This window comes from Durio zibethinus, chromosome 1 (assembly GCF_047325235.1).
Source record: "Durio zibethinus cultivar Kanyao isolate XHJ-2024 chromosome 1, ASM4732523v1, whole genome shotgun sequence".
Taxonomy (NCBI): Eukaryota; Viridiplantae; Streptophyta; class Magnoliopsida; order Malvales; family Malvaceae; genus Durio; species Durio zibethinus.
This window is the reverse complement of record NC_143162.1, coordinates 871,898-894,193: the sequence shown is the minus strand read 5'-3', so window position 1 is coordinate 894,193 and position 22,296 is coordinate 871,898. Positions and strand designations below refer to the sequence as shown.

Genomic DNA, 22,296 nt, shown 5'->3' with positions numbered 1-22,296 from the left:
TAAGATCTATTTTACTCTTCAATATCCAAAAAATTAAATAATTAATTGAGATTCAATCATATACGCAAGTTTTATAGTTTCAACAAGATTTCATTTTTAAGATAAAAAATGTAGTTTTAATGTAGTTTTTGTTAAAAATATATTATATATGAAAATTATTTTTAAAAAATATTATAGTTTCAATAAAAGACTATGATTTTAAGATTAAAAATGCAGTCTTTATTAAAAACATATTATGAGAAATTTTATTTTAAAAATTCTATAGTTTCAACAAAATTATGTTTTTAATCTTAAAACCGTAGTTTTTGTTGAAAATATATTATGAGACAAAGACAAAAAATGCTACTCGTAGGATTTGAGTAGAATCAACATAAACTACATTTTTAAGATAAAAATGTAATCTATTATGAAAAGAAACCACGTTTTTAGATGAAAAACATAGTCTATTATAAAAATATATTATGAAAATAATTATAATATATTTTCATAATATTTTTCTTAATTTATATGTTAAATAAGTAAATAATTTACATATTATGTACACAATAAAACCAAAAATGATTTAGCACACCTTTCAACCCCACATTGATCTTATCGTAAAAATCAATTCTTATATTTACTCTGCTTAAGAATAATCAAAGTTAGAATAACAATTATGCTCTATGCAACTTAAGAAAAAATACATACAAACTTCAACTAATAATGTAACTAAAGGCAATACAGTAATAAATGATGGGATTAAAATATAGCAACTCTAACACATAAATCTAATATCCTTCAGAATTAGTCAAGTAAAATTATTTAAGGGAGAATTACTTTCCCTTTAAGAATATTAGATTTCGCAAATCTTTAATAGTTTCTATCATTTTGTTTATTCTATGATTAGAAGGCCCTAAAAAAGGGTGCCAATTATCATAGCTGATAAAGTCTCTTTATACAGTTGGTATAACAAATAAACTTCAAAATAAAATTATTTAATAAATCGTTGAAAAAAAAGGCCACTAAATTATGTATATATACAAAAAATTTGCAGGATGGGCTATGCAATTGTTTGCCGATGAAAATGAGATAACATCAGAGTTCTCTTTCTTTACAGTAGCAGTTGATCTTACTGAAGATGGTCATGGTTAGTATATATGTTTATTTGATTTCTGCCAAAGATCCTAGACATATTATATTATATCATATCATATTATATTATATTACGTGGTTAATGTAAGAATCCATTATGTATGTCTTTTAACATGGATTTCTTTGATTTTATCACCGATTGAGCTTTCCCTGGTTGAATTTTCAGAGCATATGCAGGATATCGTGGGGTTGCTCTTTAAATACATCAAATTCTTGAGGGAGTCTGGTATTTGCAAACGGGAATTTGAGGAGGTATGTGACTATGTCTGAGCACTAAGAATTTAAGAATAAATTGTAGCTGTAAATAGGCTGAACTCAGGTATGCTATTGACAATTTCAATGATGGTTTAGCTATCTACCCTGGTTTTCACTTTTCTTCTATTGTGATATGCCTTGAATTCTTGCTATTCGCTGTTGGATATTTGTTTAAGTTTCCTTCCAACAAAAAAGTAGAATCACGCTGGTTTGTATGTATGTTAATGGATAGTCTCACACGAAAAAATTAATTAGAAATATGATATTTACCTTGAAATTTTATGTTTAAGTTTCATTATGAATGAATAATTTGATTAAAAGCAGAGAAGCATTAGGTGAATTATATACTTAAATACCATCATTTTATGCTTTTTTGCATTGAATTTTGGAAAAAAACTTCAATGATATTTTCTAAATGAAATTCATGAAGTTCCTAATTAAAATTGATCAAATAAAACTAAAACAAAAAATCAAAATTAATAAATTGAAAGGTTTCGTTACGTAGATCAAGTGTACAAAATTTAAAAAAATTTTAATAAATTTATATATATATTTTTAGAGAGACATTTTTAGTAAAAATGTTGACAAATTTTTTACCATTAAATAAGTATTAATCAAATTTGAATTATAAAAAATATTTTTAATTATGTTTTTACATATTATTGATATTCACATTAAATTCTATTAATTTATTGGTTTGAATTGTTTATTAAATCATTTTTAAAAAGAAATTTAACAAACTTCACATAAAAAAATTTATGTAAGTTTTCTCCCGAATTTTGTAATCTCTTCTAGTCTAAGATATATTACTGTGTGCATCAGTTTTCTTTTCTATTGAAAAAAATCTACTCTAAATTTTGTCTTTTAATTTCATATTTAGTACTTACATTAAATTTTTCACCTTTTTCTTTTTTATTTTTTTTACTTTTTGAAATTAAAAACCACTAAACCTCAATACATTACATAAAATATTAAATTTTAGTAAAAAATGTAGTAAATTACTCAAAATTTTTCTTATTAAAAAGCTTTAATAAGAAAAGAATGCACTTAAATTGTTCTTATAATAACTGTTGCACAATATTTTTCACCCAAAAAAATGTATGCATTTAAATTGTTGCAAAAATACTTTTTGCAATGTGAGATGTGATCAACTTTGAGCTCGGTGCGCCGTGCATTAGTTAGGAAAATTGACGAATTTCAATATTGAGAATTCGATCTGAAGCTTAATTTTATGTTTATGATCAATTCTGTCTTGCTTCAATTCGAACAACATTGAAGCGGGAGATGTGGGAAGAACTCTATCTTGCTGGTTCTATTTGTCGTAGAGTTGTATAAGAAATTTTTATTTTTGTATGAAGCTTTCAACTGTTTGCGAGATAAACTTTCACTATCAAGACAAAATCCCACCTATTGATTATGTTATGGAAATCGCGTCAAGAATGCAGGTAATTCCTTTTATATATTCCCTTGTTTTATGGTAATTGGTTTTACTGTAGAGCATTTTGATACAATTTTCTTCTAGGTCTTCTATACTTCAATCTATCCCAAAGTCTTCAAGTAGTGTTTGTTATGAAATAATTTCTCGAAAATCTAAAGTGATTGGTTCTAATAAGCATAGAGCTAACGTATTGAGGATCTTGTGTTGGAAACTCTACTAGCTTTCTTTTTTTTTTTTTTTTTTGGATGACAAGCTAGTTTGATTCCTTTGAAATTGGATTCTCAGAAATATCCACCCAAAGATTGGTTGGTAGGCTCATCGTTGCCTTCAAATTTCAATCCTGACCTTCTGCAAATGATTCTGAGAGAGTTGTCACCAGAGAATGTCCGGTATGCTTTTGAATATAAATTTTTAAGTTTTAAGTAATCAAAAGTTACAAAACGAACCTAAACCTAAAACTTGCAAAAAAAAAAAACTCGCATTTGAACTAGCCGAATTACTGATTTACCAAGAAAATTTGAATCTATAACGGTCTGAACCCAAAACAATCTTTCCAATATGAAATTGTTCAAACCTAAAACTATATGAAACCAAAAAAAAAAAAATCCGTTCTCAAACCAAAGTGAAATTGAAAAACATACGAAAGTGATTATATTTTACATAAAATTTAAAATGATAAAAACTAATTCAAACTTGAATATAGTTTGAATCTGAGTGAACTCAAATACAAAAAAAATTGAATTCGGAATTGCCCAAAACAGAAAAATTCAAATTCAAAATAACGGAACTTGAACCCACTTGTTTGTCACCTTAGTTAATATTTTACTAATTTATTACTTTGCTTAAATGTAACTTAAGAAATGTGTCAACCCCAAACTTTGTTGTAAAGTATAAATCTCTTTGTATAAATTAGTAATTCGGTTAATTTACGATTCAATCAGCTTTTTTTATTATTATTTTACTTCATACGAAACAATTTAGAAGAAAAAACCATTCTTTCTGCTATTTCTTTTCGTTTTCCCTTCCCTCATTTTTTTTCTTTCATTCGAAGAGGAGATCTTAGATATAAATATATTAGTCTTTTTCCTCTAATAAGTTCCCTTTTATTTTAATAGAATCTTCTGGGAGTCAAAGAAATTGGACGGGGAGACGGATAAGGTTGAGCCGTGGTATGGTACTCCTTATTCTGTGGAAAGGGTCACAACTTCGATGATTGAGGTTGCCGTTGATCTTTCCCATTGTACTGTTATATAACAATTTTATAGAAGTCGGTTTGTTTGCTATACTCTCTAGTCTCTAGTTTATTAGGTTATGGTAAGTGGTAACTAATTTGATTTCAGCAAGCAAAAAAAGGTACTTGATGGAATCTTTTACTTTGATTGCAGAAATGGATGTCATCAGCTCCCGTTGGTGATTTGCAGCTACCAGCAGCTAATATGTTCATACCCAAAAATTTTTCTCTCAAGGGTGCGAGAGAAAAGGTTAGTTATGAATCTTTCAATCAAGTTTGTCGTGATTGTCTCTATCGATCGATCTCAAGTTCCAACTCTAATTAGTTGTTACTTTGATATAATGAATTAAGCTTTCGATTTGATCAAGCAGGTCAAGTTTCCAGTTTTGTTAAGAAAGTCATCCTATTCAAAACTGTGGTACAAGCCTGATACAATGTTCTCCTTACCTAAGGCATTTGTTAAAATAGAATTCAACTGTCCCCACGCTAGAATCTCTCCTGAAGCTGAAGTTCTTGCAGACATTTTTGTACGGTTGTTGAGGGATTACTTAAATGAACACGGTAAATTAATTGTCTTAGCAGTTAATTCTTTGATAATCGCAATTAATTTTCTGCTCCGTTCCCCCTTTTTTTCTTGCTCTTTACTCAAAACTCAAAAGCTCCACTGCTCACCTTCTTGACAAAAACCGTGTTTAATCTTCTATCCTCTAGCTTACTACGCTGAAGTTGCTGGCCTTGATTGTTATATAAGGCGCACAGACAGAGGTTTTGAGGTAAATGCTCCTCTCAATTTTTATTTGACACCAATATATATAGGAGTGTCTATTGGTAATTGGTAGAGCCTCGATTTATTTTTAGGAAATTTTTTAAACCCAATATGACATGAAATCATGATGTGATATCAAACACGGATACACTATTTTTTTTATAATTTTTATATTAATTTTGAGGATCAAAGTGTTATACCTACATGGATAATGAAGTGTTCAAAAAATGTCAAACGCGGATACTTTAAGATACAGTGAAGAGTTCATACAACATAATTTGAAAAAAAAAAAAAACATTATGCTGATATATATATGCAAGGTTTTGAAAAAGCAAGATTAATAGGATTAAATAAAGAAATTGATAGAATATTTATATGATATAATCATATCATACATGCTACATGTAAGTAAATATGCAAAATTATGACTAGGATAGGATGCTCGAAAGACGAAACATTTCCTTATTCTAAAATTATAATCTTAGACTATTTTGTTATTAAAAATTAATTAAGTAAAGTAAATTATTTTCTTGCTCGTTCGCTAGATGAGTTTGTGCGTCCAGGGATTGTAGAATCAGCGTGCATCATTTCTTTTATTCTTTATTAATTAAGTTGTGTTCCTAACTTAGTATGGTTTTCTTCTATAGGTGACACTAGATGGTTATAATGACAAGGTGAACATTTTGCTGGAAACTGTAATTGATAAGATTGCAAATTTTGAAGTGAAACCCGATGAGTTCTCTATAATCAAGGTAATGCATAACTTATGATTTCTCACCCTTTTCATCATCGATCAATACTATCTACCATCAATATCAATAGTCAGTACTACTATATAAATTAAAATAAAATGTGGAATTTTGAACGGGTTTAAGATGAGCTTGATGGAGATGGTCAATTTGTTTTTTTTTTTTTTTATGATTATTCAAGAAAATCTGTTTCGAATTCTAGGTGGCTAACTGGGAATGATTCTCTTGTTTACTTGGAAGTTTTGTTTGATTTGTTCCCCATGATGGAGTCTCTGTATTCTTCTTTTATTGATATTCGGTGGAGCAAGGAATTTTTAGTTTTAAGTTAACGGTTGGTTTGATTTGTTTCTTATTTGCTGGGTGTATGTTCTTAATATGCCCGATGAAATTGTAACAAAACTATTATTTTGTTCTTTATAAAATCTATTTGAGAGAGAGAGAGAGAGAGAGAGAGAGAGAGAATGTGGTGGGATGGAAGCAGCATTTGAAGGGGAAGAAAGTCGCGGCAACTTGGAAGAATCTGGGTACGCATGTTGTTTTGTTCACAAGTGTAAATCAGGGAGGTGAGTTGTGTATGTGTTGTGTGTTAATCGTAGCTTCTGTCAGGTTTCATTACCTGTGAATGTGCTTTTTTTTTTGGGTGATTCTGGTTGTTAATGGACAGGGTGTCATTGCTTATATTAGAATGTATTGGATAAGCTAACGGCATGGTTGATTCTTTGGCAAGGAATGATGTGGAGGGGATGCATGATTTTGGAAGTTGATGATAAGGTTGGTCATTGATTATATCAGAATATATTTTCAGAAGCTAATGGCATGGTTGGTTCTTTGGCAAAGGAAGATGTGGCTTGAGGAAATACGTTTAGACATGATTATGGGATTGGTGTTTGCTAGTTTGTTATATGAACCTCCTAATGGCTTTATAAAGTGGAGCTTAACAAACTACTGAAAGTCTGAAACATTTTAATGAATTGTCTTTGGCTACGGGATTTTAAAACTTTCAGCTTGATTGTCGTTTTTTAATACAACTGGTGTAATGGAATTCCAAAAATGGAGCTTCTATGATTTTGGTTTGGCTTTGCTGATAATTAGGGAAGCTAATGGTCTGACAGATTGACTGGCAAATTAAGTCAGATATGTCTTGAGGTGATTTGGTTTTGGCTAGGTGGTGAGATGTGATCCTTTTCCATTGAGTGCTGATTTTTTTTCATCAAGATCAATTGGTAATCTGCTAATATTTTTTCTGATTTCATTGAATGAGCTTATCTGTTAGAGTTGTTTTAGTTGATCGGATTCTAGGTTTATTTAATATTATATATCTTTTATTCTTTTTAGTTTACGGAGTTTGGTTTTTTGGGGATTATTCGGTATTTTGCTGTTGGGGTGGGGCTCCTCTGTTTTGGATGTATTTCCGAAGTCGATCACGTAGTAAGTTCCTTCAAGCTCAGGTCAAGGCAATTTTGTTTGGTTTACAGCGGGCTCGGGACAATGTCATTGCTTCTCTACAGATTCAAAGTGATTCTCAGATGGCTTTTAATGAAATCTCAAAAAAGGATGAGAGTTTTTGGGAGCTGGAAGATTTAGTGAGGGATATTGTGGACCTTGCTTTGGAGTGTAACTCTCCACCTTGGATGGGAAAGTCAAGAAAAATGGAAACTTATTGGCTCACTATCTAATAAAACATCTAATATGAAAGTTATCTTCATTAAGTCAAGCATATTGCTTCTATGTGTTGATTTAATAACCTTTTGTATTATGTTTCTCTCTTCTTCTTCTTCTTTTGCCACAATTTCATCTTTTGCTCTTTATCATCAGGAAATGATAACAAAGGACATTTACAACTTCAAATTTCGAGAACCCTATGAGCTGGCTAGTGTCTACTACCCATTAATATTGAACAACATACGATGGCCTTGGAAGGACAAACTTGAAGTTTTACCTCTTTTGAAAGTAGAAGACCTTGTCAAATTTATCCCCATGATGTTTTCAAGCACCTATGTGGAGTGTTTCATAGCAGGTTCGTTCAATATTTCTTCTCCTTCTCTTTGCATCAACCAAAAAAAAAAAGAGAAAATCAACAAATATATACATATATATATATATATAGATACACACACACATATATAAAGAGCAATCTATACCAGTGTAAAATTAATTAACTTTTACAAACAACTTCAAGACTTTTTTTTTTTCAGCCAAATAAAGAAGTAATTTATTAAAAAATTGGAATTCGAAACACAAATTTGGATTTGAAAGATATTCCAAGAATACAGAAATTTAATTTTATGATTTTTGTACGACCAATAATGAGCTAGCTGAAGTTATTTATATTTTAGAATATATTCTCAGAAAGGCTGATTATAGTAGAAAAATGAAGGTACAATATAGCAAGGTGAAGGCTATCAAAAGGAATACAAAAAAAAAAAAAAAAAAAAAAACTACAACTCAAATTTGTAAAAGTAAATGTTTAAAACTCCAGAAAATTTTACTAATTAAACACATCTTTAAAAAAAAAAAAGTTAAGACCAAGTCAAGATCCTCTTATCTATCAAACTCTAGCTACCTGATACATAAGCTGAAATATGGTTGACATTTGGTTTAATTGAGAGATGTGCCTACACCAAGTCTTCATTTGGTTGACATTTTACTATTTTAATTTTTGTTACTGAAAAAAAAATCGTTTGGATACAAAAGCAAAAAAGAAAAAAATTGAAGGTTTTTACAGAAAATATGTATTTTTTTAGATGATACAATGCATGATTAATTGTGCTGCTATATAAACTAACCATTTAAAATTAATTATGGTATTACTTTTCACCCTTTATTTTTGCTTTATAGCATTTTTTTAAAGTAAAAAAAAATAAAGAAAAAGAAACTGTAAAAATATCGATCAAATGGATATAATCACATTAATTAATGTTGTTATATATATATTTTTTTTCATTTTAATTAGGAAACGTGGAACGTGAAGAAGCGACTTCAATAGTTGAAATTATTGAAGACATATTCTTTAAGGGTTCAAACCCTATATGCCAACCGTTGTTTACATCCTTACATCTCACTAATGAAGTTGTTAAACTTGAAAGAGGCATGAATTATTTATACTCTGAAAAGGGCCTGAATCCAAACAATCAGAATTCGGCCATACTCCATTATATTCAGGTAATTATATATGCTTATTTTGGAGAACAAAAAATGCTTGACTTTGTTATGGGTGATACTTTTGAAATGTTTGCATCTATCCTTCTTTGTAAGTTATGGTTAAGTAATAAATATATTGGAAGAATCGCAGCCTAAAAATGCTTTGAGATCGAACATCTTAGTAGAATTCAAGTTAATTAATTTAATCCATATTTTGCTCCTGCAAAAGTGAAATATCAAAAGTTTAAAATATCCTACATTATATTTAGCTCTCATAGTTGCAATTTAATTTCAAGCAACTTTAGTACTTAGAGATGATTACTTGATACTTTCTTTACTAACTTAATTTAATTTATTTAAAGCACATGTATATAAATTTATATTTATATATATAGAGTAAGAATTCATTTATGTTGATGTCATTTTTACATTTTTTAGGCTTTTAGGTAAAAATTAAATTCATGCTTCATTTAAATTAAAATAATATTTTTAGATTTACTAATTTTGATTTAAGGGTTAAAAAAAGTAATATTTATATATTACTTTTCTTCATTGAATAATGCTCTATATATATACGATTTTACATTTGTTAAACTTATCATGATTTTAACAAGTGGTGTGTTTTATCTCAGGTTAAAATAAATATGTAACATAGGAGATGTTTATGTTTCTTTATATTTTTACATAATATATTTTTTATTTAAAAATTTTTAAAAATCATCCAAGTCTACGTGAAAAAAATTACCTAGGTAACTTCTCTTTCCAAACTTTATTTAAAAAAAAAAAAAAAAAAACACTCACATAGTGGGTATACCAAATTCTAGTATATAAAATGCAACTTTACAATATCTGTGTTAGAATATATTATTAAATCATTATCTTCACCCATCCATGCCCTCATTACCCTCATTCAATCTCCTATCTTTTTTGTGCTTTTGTTATGTTCTAAGATAAGGTTACATTTTGATCTGATTTTTTTATGCAATTCTAATGTGAATAATGTTTGAATATTATAGGTTAATCGAGATGATTTTGTATTGAACGTAAAACTTGAGCTTTTTCACCTTATTGCAAAGGAACCAGCCTTTCATCAGCTTAGATCAGTTGAGCAACTTGGGTACCATAATTACTTCTATTTAAGGTATAAAAAATAACTTATTAAACACATGAATCCTATATATACTCCTGATTTGACTTTTATGCTTTTGTTTCACCATATTAAAAGTTTATATTTTTTACACTAATGTTGTTCAATAGTTACTATTATTAAAAAGAAAAAGCAAAAAAATAAAAGTTAATATAAAATAAAAAGTAATAAAGCTATACGCACCTAAAAAGAGGAAAAACAAGGCATATAATTTTAGGACATATAAAAAAATACATGGATATTCAATTTGATAAGCAGGGAAGTATATTTTTTGTTTTACTAATTTTCTCCTATTATAATTAGAAATGATTTTGGAATTCATGGAGTGGCATTTTACATTCAGTCGACAGTGAAGGTACGCAATGTGGTTTCTTTTCGATTCTGATTTTTGATACAAATGATTTCGAGTACACACGGTGAAAATTGTACACAATGAAAAGCGGAGTTTAAAATTTTCATCAACAAGATTAGAGGGTAGATTTGTACATAATGCAGATCGAGTCATGTCTGATTGATCTTTTAAAAAATCAGTTTGGCCCAATTCGTCGGGTTCAAAAGGTTGAAAAATTTTAAAATATTATTAAAATATTTAAAAATAATAATATTTTAATATTTTTAAAGCTTTTTAAAATTCAATTTTATTAATTAAATAATATCTTGAATGGAGTTAGAGCAGGTTAAGTTTGAGCTTGAAAATGCTTGTCCACAACCTCATTTTTGTACAAATCTATTATATGCTTACCACATATTAGGATATATTTAAAAAATCAAAAAAATTATTTTCTATACAAAGGTAAAGTTTTTAAAAATTAAAAGTGGAATTAAAAACTTATCATTTATATTTTTTTAATTTTTTTAATTTTATTTTCTACATTATAACCTTACAGGTATATGTGGAAACTATTTAACTCCGTTGTTGGAAATAAAAAAAAAAAAAACCACTAATAATGATATATTTATTAAAAAACTGAATTCATACTATAAAAAGTAATGGGATGTGGCAACATTCCAAGTACGAAATTTAAAAACTCTATTCACAATGTATATACAATGTATAGAAATTCAAATTCCCTTTCGTCCAATAATCTCTATTTTTCTAAGTCAACTATCGTTGCAGGTTTTACTTGATAGGTACATAGAAAAATGAAAAGATAAAAAATGAGAAGATAAAAGTGAAAATATGGAAAAACATTTTTTTTCATTGATGTGCTTGGTAGGAAATATGATAAAATTGGCTTGTCTAAAAAAAATAGAAATATGTAAAAATTAAAAGAAAATAAATAAATAAATAAGAAAACAAAAACGTATTAAAAAGCAAAATTTAAAGAATGATAGATAATATTGTAAATATGAACAATTGTTTACACTTTTTTCATTTTCTCTCCTCTTATCTTTTTAATTTTGAATTATTTGTTATTTTAATAAAAGTGAAAAATAATTATTTTCTTATTTTCTTTCCTCTTTTTTTTCTCGTACGGAACATTAATGAAAATTATTTTCATTCCACATTTCCCCTTACTCATTTTCATCTTCTCACTTTGCTGTCCTATCAAGCAAAGAAACAAATGAAAGGGGACCCATGTAATCAATTAACTTATTTCCTAACATATATTGCTTTGTTTACTTCATCTTCTAAAGAGTTTAGGCATTTTTAACAGAGTCCAAGAGAGATCGATTTGAGAGTTGAGGAATTCCTCAAGAAGTTTGAGAATAAAATTTATGAAATGACCAGCGATGAATTTAAGGTAAGATATGGACAATTCATTTGCACATTATGATTATTTCTCTTTTTACTAATATTAGTAAGAGGCTGTGTTTTTAGCCTGCATAACAAAGGTCTAACGCACAATTTAGGCTACATCATAGAAGTTTAAGCTAATAATATCTTTTATCAGGAAAAAAAAAAAAGGTTTTTATTTTGTTTTCTGAAATCTTAAAAGTCTTACGTCGTGCCAATATCTAGTAAATGAAAATACCTGAATATTGTTGATGAGGAGTATATATGAATGTGTTCTTATTTTTGGTTTTGAGATCTTATTTGATTTTTTGTTTTTATTATATTTCTTATCTTTCTCCTTTTAAATTATGTTTTTTTTTTTTATAATTACGAGATAAATTAAATTAATAGTTAAAAAGTAAAACCAATTCATATAAAAGCTTTGTATAAATATGAAGGAAAATCATTCTCTTTTTTCTTTTTTGCTTATTCCTAAAAGTCAAACACTGTTTTCTGTTCATTTATTTGTATTTCATTTGCTTGGTTTGTGAGTTTTGCTTTTCACCTGTTGCTTTCTATTCGGACGTGCATTAGATTGTATTTTTCTTTCGTCTTTGAGGTATGGATATGAGTTGGATTGGTGGAGTTGTAAGTGTTGTTCTTTGAAACAAAAGTGTTGATCTTCTTTGAATGGTAAGGTGTTTCGGTTATTTAGGTTGTGATTAGATTATTACGAGGTATTTGGATTTTAGTTTGGGTGGCTGAAGCTAATATTGAGGATTATAGATTATTTCTAATGGAGATTTGCTTTTGTTGGCTCTTGAGTTTAAATGGGGGAGGAAAGTTTGGGCTGATTGTGAATTTGGACTTCATATTTGTTGTTAAATATGACGATTTTGGATTAATACTTCTCTCAAATTTTGATGATTTTAGATTAATTACTAACTGTTGAAGTTGTTGTATAGAGTAATGTAAATGCATTGATTGATATGGACACGGAGAAGCACAAAAACTTACGGGACGAATCTATATATTACTGGCAGGAGATCGTCAATGGCACCCTCAAGTTTGATAGGAAAGAAGCCCAGGTAAGTACCTCCTTTTTATTATTATTATTTAAAGCCAGCAACTCTTTTGATAGTTAGTTTGTGTCTTACCGTCTATGTTTGTATTTTGAGCTGCAGGTTGAAATATTAAGACAGCTTACACAACAGGAATTCATAGATTTTTTTGATGAATATATAAAAGTTGGGTCGCCCCGAAAGAAGACTCTAAGTGTGCGAATCTACGGGAAGAATCATCTAACAGAATACAAATCAGAGAAAAACGAACCACTTGAACTGCAGTACGTTCGCATCCATGATATCCTGAATTTTAGAACATCACAACCTCACTACGGTTCGTCTAAAGGAAGCTTTATCCATATGAAGCTGTAAAAAAATTAAAGAAGAGGGGCTGACATGGAGTAGAAGCCAGCCGACACCCTTCTCCTCAGTCAGCAAGCTTTGTCTAATGGGAAGATTAGTGTTCAAAGCTTTATCCAGTTGTTGGATGTATTCCCTCTCTTATTTCTCTTTGTTTTCGATTTATGTTTTTTTTTTCCTTTTTCTAAAATATTTTTCTTCATCAATAAAATGCATGTAAATTAGGCTTGTAAAAATGGCAATATACAACTCCATTATAATTTCAATTTCCTTAATTTAATTTTATGTGATATTTTCTCGTCAATGAGCCATATATGTATATTGGATTCGTCATCATTGAGTAAATTTACAAAATCAAAGTGTATTTATTTGGCTTTTAAAACATTGAGTCTGTACAAAATCCAACATATAAATATATTGAATCATGATTAATTATTAATTTATATAATACGAGCGTTTCATTCTCAAAATTATGTAATAAATTTAAACGAAACTTACTCTTACAAATTCATATTTTCAAATAAAATATTATTATAAGAATTAATTTTTGAAAGCCACTGTTGGCACAACACAAAATTTAAGAGCCCAAGACATAATAATTGAACAGAAAGAAAATGAGAACTAAACGGCACGGAAAGATGATAAGTGGAGTAATATTTTTAGGCTAACAAAACAAAACAAATAAATAAGTACCGCCAAACATATAAAAACAAATAAATACTGGTTGGTTACTGAAAATAATCAAGAAAAAAATCAATTTAAAATTACAATATTCAATTTGATTTGGATTAATTTTTTTATTTGATTGGATTTTGAATTTAATATTAAATATCTTAATTAATTCAAATTAATTTTCAAATCATGGAATGAAAAAATTAAACATATTTAAATTGAATAGAAATATATTTTTTATTAATTTTTATATAAAATTCAAAATTTATAAAATAAAAATTATTTTATATTTAAATTAATTTAAATATATAAAAATAATATAAAAATAATTTAATTTTTAAGATTGAACCAAAAGCAAATTAAATCCATAAAATTTTATTCGATTTTAAAAAATGTTTGCTTGAATTTCAATCAATTTTTTAAAATTTAAAATACTATACATTACGCTAAATAACGGAACCAAATCGATTCGAACCAATCCCTTAGCACCTGTAACGAATGGTCCTCTTTCGCTCTTTATGATGTCTCTTCCGGGCCCCAACACAAACCAAGAAACCTATTTCTGGTCCTCTCTAAAACCAAACATAAAAAAGCAGACCGGACTGCTGTTTTGTCTGTCACAGAATTGAAAAGATGGCCGTCGGGAGAGAAGATGTGGAGATTATAAAGCCCAGAACGGACAAAAGAGAGTATTGGAGAATCGTCCTTAGAAATTCCCTTCAAGTCCTCCTCATCAGTGATCCCGACACCGATAAGGTAAATTTAATCTTTCAATGCCTTCTTTAGTTCCTAAAAGTTCTTTTTTTTTTCTAATTTCTTTTTTTTTCTTTTTTTGATGTTATAGTGTGCTGCTTCTATGAGTGTGGGTGTTGGTTCCTTCTGTGACACCGTCGGCCTTGAAGGCCTTGCCCATTTTCGTGGTATTTCTTCTTTCTATTTTTATCCATTTATTTTATCTTCTTAATTTACTTGTGAACTGCCCGGAAATTTTGTTTTTTGCACTTTGAGTTTTGACAATGTGTGATTATACTTAAGTAATTCTATTGCTGGTATTTTATTAAATAAGATTATTGATTTGCATCCGGCTATTGATTTGGATCCGTCATTTGATCAAACGTAGTTGCATGTATCCCTGCTCGAAAAGCTTTGTTCAATAGACCCTTCACCCAAATCATAAAAATAAGCTTATTGATTTTATGATTATTATTAGTATTGTTATTGTTTGCTGTGTATTGATTTTATTGTTGAAATACTTCGGTTAGAAATTGGATAAGAATAGCATGCTCGTGGGATGCTTATGATTTTTACTTAGTTTCTTTCTGTTTACCTTGTTGGCGTTGCTTGCAGAGCACATGCTGTTTTATGCTAGTGAAAAGTATCCCTTGGAAGATAGTTACTCTAAGTACATTACAGAGTTACTGGTTCTCTTAAATGCAATATGCTCATCTAATGGTACATGCATTTAGTTTTAACGGTTGTTTTCGAATTACATTGCATAGGTACTAATTCTCTTAAATGCAATATGTTCATCTATTGATACATGCATTTATTTTTAATGGTTGTTTTGAAGTTATGGTGTTCGTTGTGTTTTAAATACTAACTTGCTACATTAGCATGTGGAAATGCTGAAAAACCACGTTTGAAAGGGATTAGGCTTCTTAGTATCTTTAATCATTCTTACTTAGTGGATTGTCACTTGTAGAGATGGCAATGGGGTTGGTTGAGGTGGGGTTTTTTTTTCCCGATTTCAACCCAACTCCCTAATAGTTCCACCCGACACACACATATAAGTAACTCGCATCCAACTAAACTCGATTTGAAGTTATTTAATGATTTTAATTTAGTATAGTTTTTATAAAATATTATTTTTAATATAAATTACATTTTAATTATGTATAAATATAGTATTTTATTAAGTTAATCTCTTAAATTAAGATATTAAATAATAAATTTATTAATAGAATCATATATATATAATGTAAAATTAAATAAATAATAAAAATTATATATTTATATATGTACCATGGGGCGGGTCAGGTCAGGATAAAGCATCTTAAACCCGCTTCTAACCCACCCTGATTTTATTAATATGAAAACCACCATGTCTTGACCTAGCTTTGATTAAGAAAAACCTGCCCCTATCGTTTCAAGATGAGTCAGGACTTATCGGATACAAGTTGTTTTCCATCCCTAGTAACATGCATCACACGTAAATAATCGTGTCACTACAACAACTGTGCCTGTTCACCATGTGAGGTCAGCTGCATGGATTAGTTATTGGGGCGTCAGTATACCCAATATAAAACCATATCCTCAATAAGCACATGAATGGTTATTTTATTAAAACAAAGTTTTTAAACTACAAAATTTTAAATATAATGTTTGAAGCATAAATAAAAGAGTTAGTATTTCAAATTCTTGATAACGTTTTGGCCTAAATAATTTATTAATATTAGAATTAGAGAAATACATAGAGTAGATTAGCAATCTTAAAGAAATTGAAAGTCAATTTCTAAATGATTCATTTAAGATGTATATCTCATTTAATAACTAATTACATATTAGCTAAATTTGAATAATAATTTTAAAGGGATAAGCTCAGAAAACAAGAGGCTTATGATGAAGTAAATCATTTGTATCACTTGTTTTTTGATAATATTCTTTTGATATGAAACTTATGAGCAGTTTATCTTCCTGATTTACAGCATGGAGGCAGCACAAATGCCTTCACAGCTTCTGAGTGGACCAACTATTATTTTGATGGTAACAGCAATTGCTTTGAAGAGGCTCTGGACTGGTAGGTGCTGTTTGTGCAATTTTCTCTTTAGCTGTTATTTTCATCAATGTGCATGTAGTGTATGTGAGTTTGGGTGTTTTCCTGTCATTTGCTCTTCAGATTTGCACAATTCTTCATCAAACCATTGATGTCAACTGATGCTACCACTAGGGAAATTAAAGCTGTTGACTCTGGTTAGCTCTTTGGTTTGTGGTTTTAATTTAATACAGGGATTCCTCACTTTTAAAATATAATTAATCAATACAGCTCTCTCTCTCTCTCTCTCTCTCTCTCTAGAGAACCAGAAAAACTTTCTGTCTGATACTTCAAGAATGAACCAGGTATATTTACTTATTGTTGAATCACTCTTCGTCTATGGAAAGATTGCAAAGTCCCAACGCTGACTAATTTAAAATGCTATAGTGTTTTTACCTTTTTTTAATCACTTTTTCTGGAAGAAGTGGAACTTAGAATCAGTCCCTCTCCAACAATTGAACTTCATTATTTTGTGATTCCATTCTCAACAGTGCTTGTCATGGGTGTTCATTCTTATCACTTTTGCTTTAGTGATCAAAACCAAAGCATAAAAACTTTTGACTGTCCACGAATTTCTGTTGAAAGTTCCATTTTCCAAGTGTGCTAGTCATGTTTAGATTCTCATTTGGTACTAATTTGGTGTTTGGCTACCCTTCACGGAGAAAGAAGTTTCTAACTATAATGTGACTGGTTCCTCAGAGTTGTGAACTGAGCTAATGACAGCAAGTATTCTTTCATCCTTTGAGATTGATACATGTGGATGATTGAATATACCTGTCATTAAGGACTATTCATCTTCATTGTTTCCTCATGTCCTTTTGAGGGGTTAGATAGTATGGGCAAATGCCGTGGTTTCATTGCTAAAGGGTACTTTGGAGATCTTTTTCTTTATAAGTGAAAGCTATATGTGATTATTAAATACAGTGGGTCACCATTCATATTTGAGCCACTGTTTGTCACTCTCAATTCATTCTAGTCTTTTGAAGTCGTTGATTTGTACCATTAAACTTGGTTAAGAATGCCAATGGGGGTTGGTTGAGTTGGTAAGGTTCAAATATTTCGATTGTAAGTCCTTGGTTCGAATCCTGATGTTGGCAGTTCCTCTTGGTGGGCGATCTATAAATCCAATATAAGTCCTCTCTGAGGCCTGTGGTCTATCCTGGCCTTGGAATGGGGAAGCCTCCCCTCACTCTAAACTTTTTTGTGCCAAAAAAATTGGATAAGAATTGATAATTATTAGAAAAATAAGCACACTTTTAGATACTTTCCAATCTCTGTGTTTCTTGAAAATAAATGAGAATTCTTGGTTTTCTTGCTTTTAGTTAAGCAGGAGAACTCTTTGCTGGATTATGGGTATTGATAATGCTAAAAATAGATTCAAAACTTTTACGTGGTATTAGTTTGCACTTACTACTTTTTTGTTTCATTTTTTTCATGTTGCTTTATTCCTAACTTCTTTTTATTTGAATTTTCCTTCTATGCAGCTTCAGAAACATCTAAGTTTGGACAGTCATTCATTTCATAAATTCAGCACAGGTTAAAACCTTTTCTTATTTGATCTTCTCTCCCTCCTTCACCTGCATTCCCTTTTGTCTTAAATCTTCTCTTTAGTTGAATTCATTGACTAAGCAGGCCATAGGCCATGCATTCGGCTTCATAGTTAGTCAATTAACCTAGTGATATTGGAGAGAAATTATCAAAAACTGAATGAAAAGGTCTGCAATATTAATTTGATGATGAATGATTTAGCACTTCTACAGTTTCGATTTTTTCCAAGACTTTGTCTGAATATCTTTGCTTCTGAGATACTTGTTCTCCTTTTAGACAGATGCTAAGATTTTTCTACTCTTTTCTGGACTTCTTGGATAGATTTTATTTCAGTGCTTAAGTACTATACTTCATTTTCGAGTACTCTCTTGTTTTTGATATGCCTTCAATATGCAAGGATGGGACACTGAAATAGATTTTAGTTTTGAGATACTGATGATATATCTCTGTCTCTCAGATAGTTTCTTTGGTGATTTTATCTTTTGTTCTTTTATTTTGTTGGATGTGATACAGTCTAAATCAATAGTTTCATAAATTTAATATGAAAAATAGCCTTGTAAATTTAAATTAATTAAAATTTATGGTTGAAAAGATTCAATTATAGCTTTTAAAGTCAAGTCACTAGATCTTAAAAACTATATAATTCATGTACCATCAAAATCATACAGTCTAAATCAATAGTTTTATAAATTTAATATAAAAAATAGCCTTATAAATTTAAATTAATTAGAATTTATGGTTGAAAATTGTGATTTACCGACTTTCTTATCTCTTTTTTTATGATTTAAAATAAAAAATATCTTATCTCAATTTAAAATGCATTCATATCTTAATTTAAAGTTATACAAATATTTTTTTATCTTGATATAAAAAAATCACTAAATAATTAAAGATTAGGAGATAAATAAACAAATCATGCAAAAATAAATGACAGCAATTGAGATGCATTTAAAATTAAAACCTCCATAATATTTAATCAATAGTTTTATAAATTTAATATAAAAAATAGCCTCATAAATATAAATTAATTAGAATTTATGGTTGAAAATTGTGATTTATAAATTTAATATCTCTTGTTTTTTATTTAAAATAAAAAATATATTATTTTAATTTAAAATTATACAAATATTTTTTTTATCTTGATATAAAATATCACTAAATAATTAAAGATTAGGAGATAAACAAACCTATGAGAGATATACAAAAGTTCTTCATGATCTTTATATTGTTTTAATCTTTCACAGATCTTGCAGCAATTTGACCAAAGACCCTCAGTACTTTCCCTATGTAGCAATTTACAGCTCCCAAGGATATTTGCTGTTTGATTCCCAGTTGAATACACTGAATTTCAGAGACAACTTTGTGAAATGAATCACAAGTTTCCTAAGCAAAATTGGCCAGAGCTCCAAGATGAAGTTCCATGTGGAAACTATCATTCAGAGTACAATTATCAACTCAAAATTGATAAAAAGATTTATGAAACTCGCTTTGATGGTGCTTGGACAGAACCTCTTTCTGAAACTATCAGATTTGAACTTGATCATGCAGGCCCAGTAGAATGGAATCCTTACTGGAAACCTCTTGAAGTTATCCCACAAATAGAATGGCAAGATTCTCAAGACCCACTTGATGATTTTGATCCAGATCAATGGTTAGTCAACATCGGCTATGATTTCACACTAGGCGCAGATAACTCACATCTCAACCTCTCTCTAGAACACACACAACGTTCTTTCAAATGATGACACTCATGGTGCTGCAAGCTAGAAGATTCCCTGTTCCAGTCCAATACTGTATAATTATGTGTGCTAATTTCAGTTTTCTTCAGAAGACTCCAAAGAAGTTGATCATGATGCCTTCACATCAAGACAACCTTATGACAAGTTTTCATCAATTTTATGTCTTAGTCAAGTCATAATAAGTCATTGTACTTTAGTATGAGTCATAGTGATGAGTCACTGTATCATAAGTGATGAGTCACTATATAATAATAACTCATTGTATCATAGTCATGAGTCATTGTCTTTAGTTATGACTCATCGTCCTTTAGCTTTATCCTAAGTTACTTGTAAAGTTGCTTTGTCCTAGTCTTATCTTATTAGGCTACTAGTCTTTTACTTTTTTCATGTATAAATAGCATGATACTTCTCTAGGAAGTAATCATCCACAACCTTTTACAAAAATCTCTTGTAAGAAAACTTTCTCTTTATAAAATATGTTTAGCTAAAAACCTTTCTTCTCTTTTGATGATTTCATCTTCCTTTTTTCATAGTTACATCTTTTAGCTTCATACTTCTCTTCAAGCTATTTAAAAGTTTGCAGTAATACAAGTTGAGTATGCTCTGCAGTTGTCATATTATTATGGATCTTCTACATCAGAAACTCTTGTTAATCTATTAAACAGATCATTGATCCATTTTTTTCAGCCAAAGAAAAGTTATACTGCCCCAAGATCATACTAATAGTGAGTTACTATAGTGAAAGACATATCTCCATAAAAGTCAGGCCCCCAGTTCGACGTTAAAGCCAAGAAGGCGCCAGAGTCTTGAACACCGGCTAGAATACATTGGTTATATGTCTGATCTATGAAAAGCTTATGGTTGGTATTATCTTGTCAAGTTTGATCGATCTACACACTGTTGTCATAGTATCAGATAGTATTGTCAGGACTCTACCACCCGAAGAGCCCGAAATTGAAGTCGTGTCAGTTACCAGAGCCTTGGCCGTACTACTTGCCGCTATGTATAGAAATGGTATCATCTGAAACTTCAACTGTTGGTTCTGTCATGAAAATCTGAGGGAGCATCATTTCATCTGAGTCATCAGTATCATCTGTTGCAATTGATTCATCTGATTTGACAGTGTCTATGTGAGATTCAGTCTCAAAAGTAAAGGGAAAAATATCTTCAAGGGAGAACTGAAGAAGGTTATCTTATGCCATCTGGTGAAGTATTTCTGGAAGGGTTTGTGTAGGAGAAATCATAAGTTGTACAGATTTTTGGGTTGGTTGTAGTGTAGGGTTTTGAGGTGTAGAACTTGAGCTTGGTTTTGGTTTTGAAGGTTGAGAAAGTGGTTGTTCTACTACTCTTGTAGGTTTTGGATCAACTAATTATTTTTCTCGAAATCTGTGAATCCATTTTTCAGTTGTACCAAAAAGGGGTTGGTCTGGTTGGTTTGAGATAAGAGTGAAGTATTGTGTTGGTTGTGAGGATGTTGGGATAGATGTTGGGGGAGGTTTGTACTGAAAAGGTGTGAAAAAAGGTTTTGAAGGTGAGGTTGAAGGACTGTATGGTTGAAATGGGGGAGGAGTATAGGCTTGGTAAGGAGTATCATGCATACCAGTATGATATGGTGTGAAGATATTGTAGCTAGAAGCTGCTTGTTGTTGTTGTTGTTTCTGACAAAACTGATTTTGAAGGTCTGCAAGTTGAATCTTTAGGCTCTTCATTTTTTTCTCTCGTTCAGTGAAAGCATAAGTGATTCCAGTATTGGTTTCAGCCATGTATCTGAGTTCTTGAATAAGTATGATTATCTTTGACTGAATTTCAAGAATAATATTCTGAAGATTGACAAGGCTCTGATCAAAATGTTGACTGACTTGGTCCAACTTATGTTCAATTCTGTGCAGGTAGGAATTCTGCTGGAGAGAATTTTTAGTCTGCCAGTTTAAAACTGCTTTAGCACGAGAAACACTTTTTTGGTTTCTATATTCATCTCTGTCAGTAAGAGTGGGGATTTTTGGAATGTGTTTGTATTGGTCTTTATAAAATTCTTCAAAATGAGGGAAATTTGAGCCCTGATAGGTTGGTTGCATCATGGAGATTTGTGGTAAAGGTGTGGGTAAAGGTTTGGTGGAAGTTTGGGTGGAATCTGATTTTTGTGTGGGTTGATTTGAGTAGGTTAGCACCAGATAGTATTGTCAGGACTCTACCACCCGGAGAGCTCGAAACTGAAGCTGTGTCAGTTGCCAGAGCCTTGACCGTACTACCATTTCTATACACAGCGGCAGGGAGTACGGCCAAGGCTCTGACAACTGACACGACTTCAGTTCCAGGCTCTCCGGGTGGTAGAGTCCTGACAATACTATCTGGTACTATGACAACAACGTGTAGATCGATCAAACTTGACAAGATAATACCAACCATAAGCTTTCCATAGATCAGACATATAACCAAGGTATTCTAGCCGGTATTCAAGACTCTGGTGCCTTCTTGGCTTTAACGTCGAACTGGGGGCCTGAATGGAGATATATCTTTCACTATAGT

General features: G+C 30.2%; 2 protein-coding genes across 14 annotated transcripts in view; both read left to right on the top strand.

Moving 5' to 3' along the window:
* LOC111311513 (insulin-degrading enzyme-like 1, peroxisomal) overlaps window positions 1-13,265 on the top strand; it is a 34,877-nt gene extending 21,612 nt beyond the window's left edge. For 3 of the 5 annotated variants that reach the window (XM_089754844.1, XM_089754931.1, XM_089754968.1), the window contains 16 exons: window positions 1,034-1,126; window positions 1,298-1,383; window positions 2,745-2,831; window positions 3,110-3,213; window positions 3,940-4,042; window positions 4,210-4,305; window positions 4,427-4,616; window positions 4,767-4,828; window positions 5,469-5,573; window positions 7,386-7,587; window positions 8,524-8,732; window positions 9,728-9,852; window positions 10,162-10,213; window positions 11,517-11,603; window positions 12,541-12,663; window positions 12,760-13,265. In XM_089754844.1, the coding sequence (XP_089610970.1) occupies window positions 1,034-1,126; window positions 1,298-1,383; window positions 2,745-2,831; window positions 3,110-3,213; window positions 3,940-4,042; window positions 4,210-4,305; window positions 4,427-4,616; window positions 4,767-4,828; window positions 5,469-5,573; window positions 7,386-7,587; window positions 8,524-8,732; window positions 9,728-9,852; window positions 10,162-10,213; window positions 11,517-11,603; window positions 12,541-12,663; window positions 12,760-13,011 (1,976 nt within the window). In that variant the 3' untranslated portion in view covers window positions 13,012-13,265. The remainder of the gene's footprint in view (window positions 1-1,033; window positions 1,127-1,297; window positions 1,384-2,744; window positions 2,832-3,109; window positions 3,214-3,939; window positions 4,043-4,209; window positions 4,306-4,426; window positions 4,617-4,766; window positions 4,829-5,468; window positions 5,574-7,385; window positions 7,588-8,523; window positions 8,733-9,727; window positions 9,853-10,161; window positions 10,214-11,516; window positions 11,604-12,540; window positions 12,664-12,759) is intronic. The other 2 variants (XM_089754872.1, XM_089754874.1) reach the window with 2 other exon arrangements.
* Window positions 13,266-14,144: 879 nt separating this feature from the next.
* Window positions 14,145-21,925, top strand: LOC111310896 (insulin-degrading enzyme-like 1, peroxisomal). 9 transcript variants are annotated; one of them, XR_016333772.1, is made up of 7 exons: window positions 14,145-14,427; window positions 14,516-14,591; window positions 16,377-16,468; window positions 16,568-16,641; window positions 16,745-16,788; window positions 17,968-18,019; window positions 19,276-21,925. XR_016333772.1 is itself a non-coding variant. In XM_089754738.1 (4 exons), the coding sequence occupies exons 1-3, from the start codon at window positions 14,305-14,307 to the stop codon at window positions 17,981-17,983; spliced, it is 231 nt and encodes a 76-aa protein (XP_089610864.1). In that variant the 5' UTR covers window positions 14,145-14,304; the 3' UTR covers window positions 17,984-18,019; window positions 19,276-21,925. The 9 variants fall into 9 exon arrangements, 2 of the variants coding, with proteins under 2 accessions (XP_089610864.1, XP_089610887.1); XR_016333766.1 differs by lacking the exons at window positions 16,568-16,641; window positions 16,745-16,788 and having other exon boundaries at window positions 19,276-19,472; window positions 19,580-21,925; XR_016333826.1 differs by lacking the exon at window positions 16,745-16,788.
* The last annotated feature ends 371 nt before the right edge of the window (window positions 21,926-22,296 follow it).

Bases quoted from the DNA above. Each gene is read 5' to 3' on its own strand.
- LOC111310896 (XM_089754738.1), top strand. From the start codon at position 14,305: ATGGCCGTCGGGAGAGAAGATGTGGAGATTATAAAGCCCAGAACGGAC. The intron at 14,428-16,376 runs GTAAATTTAATC...CCTGATTTACAG, and splicing joins GTGATCCCGACACCGATAAG to CATGGAGGCAGCACAAATGC.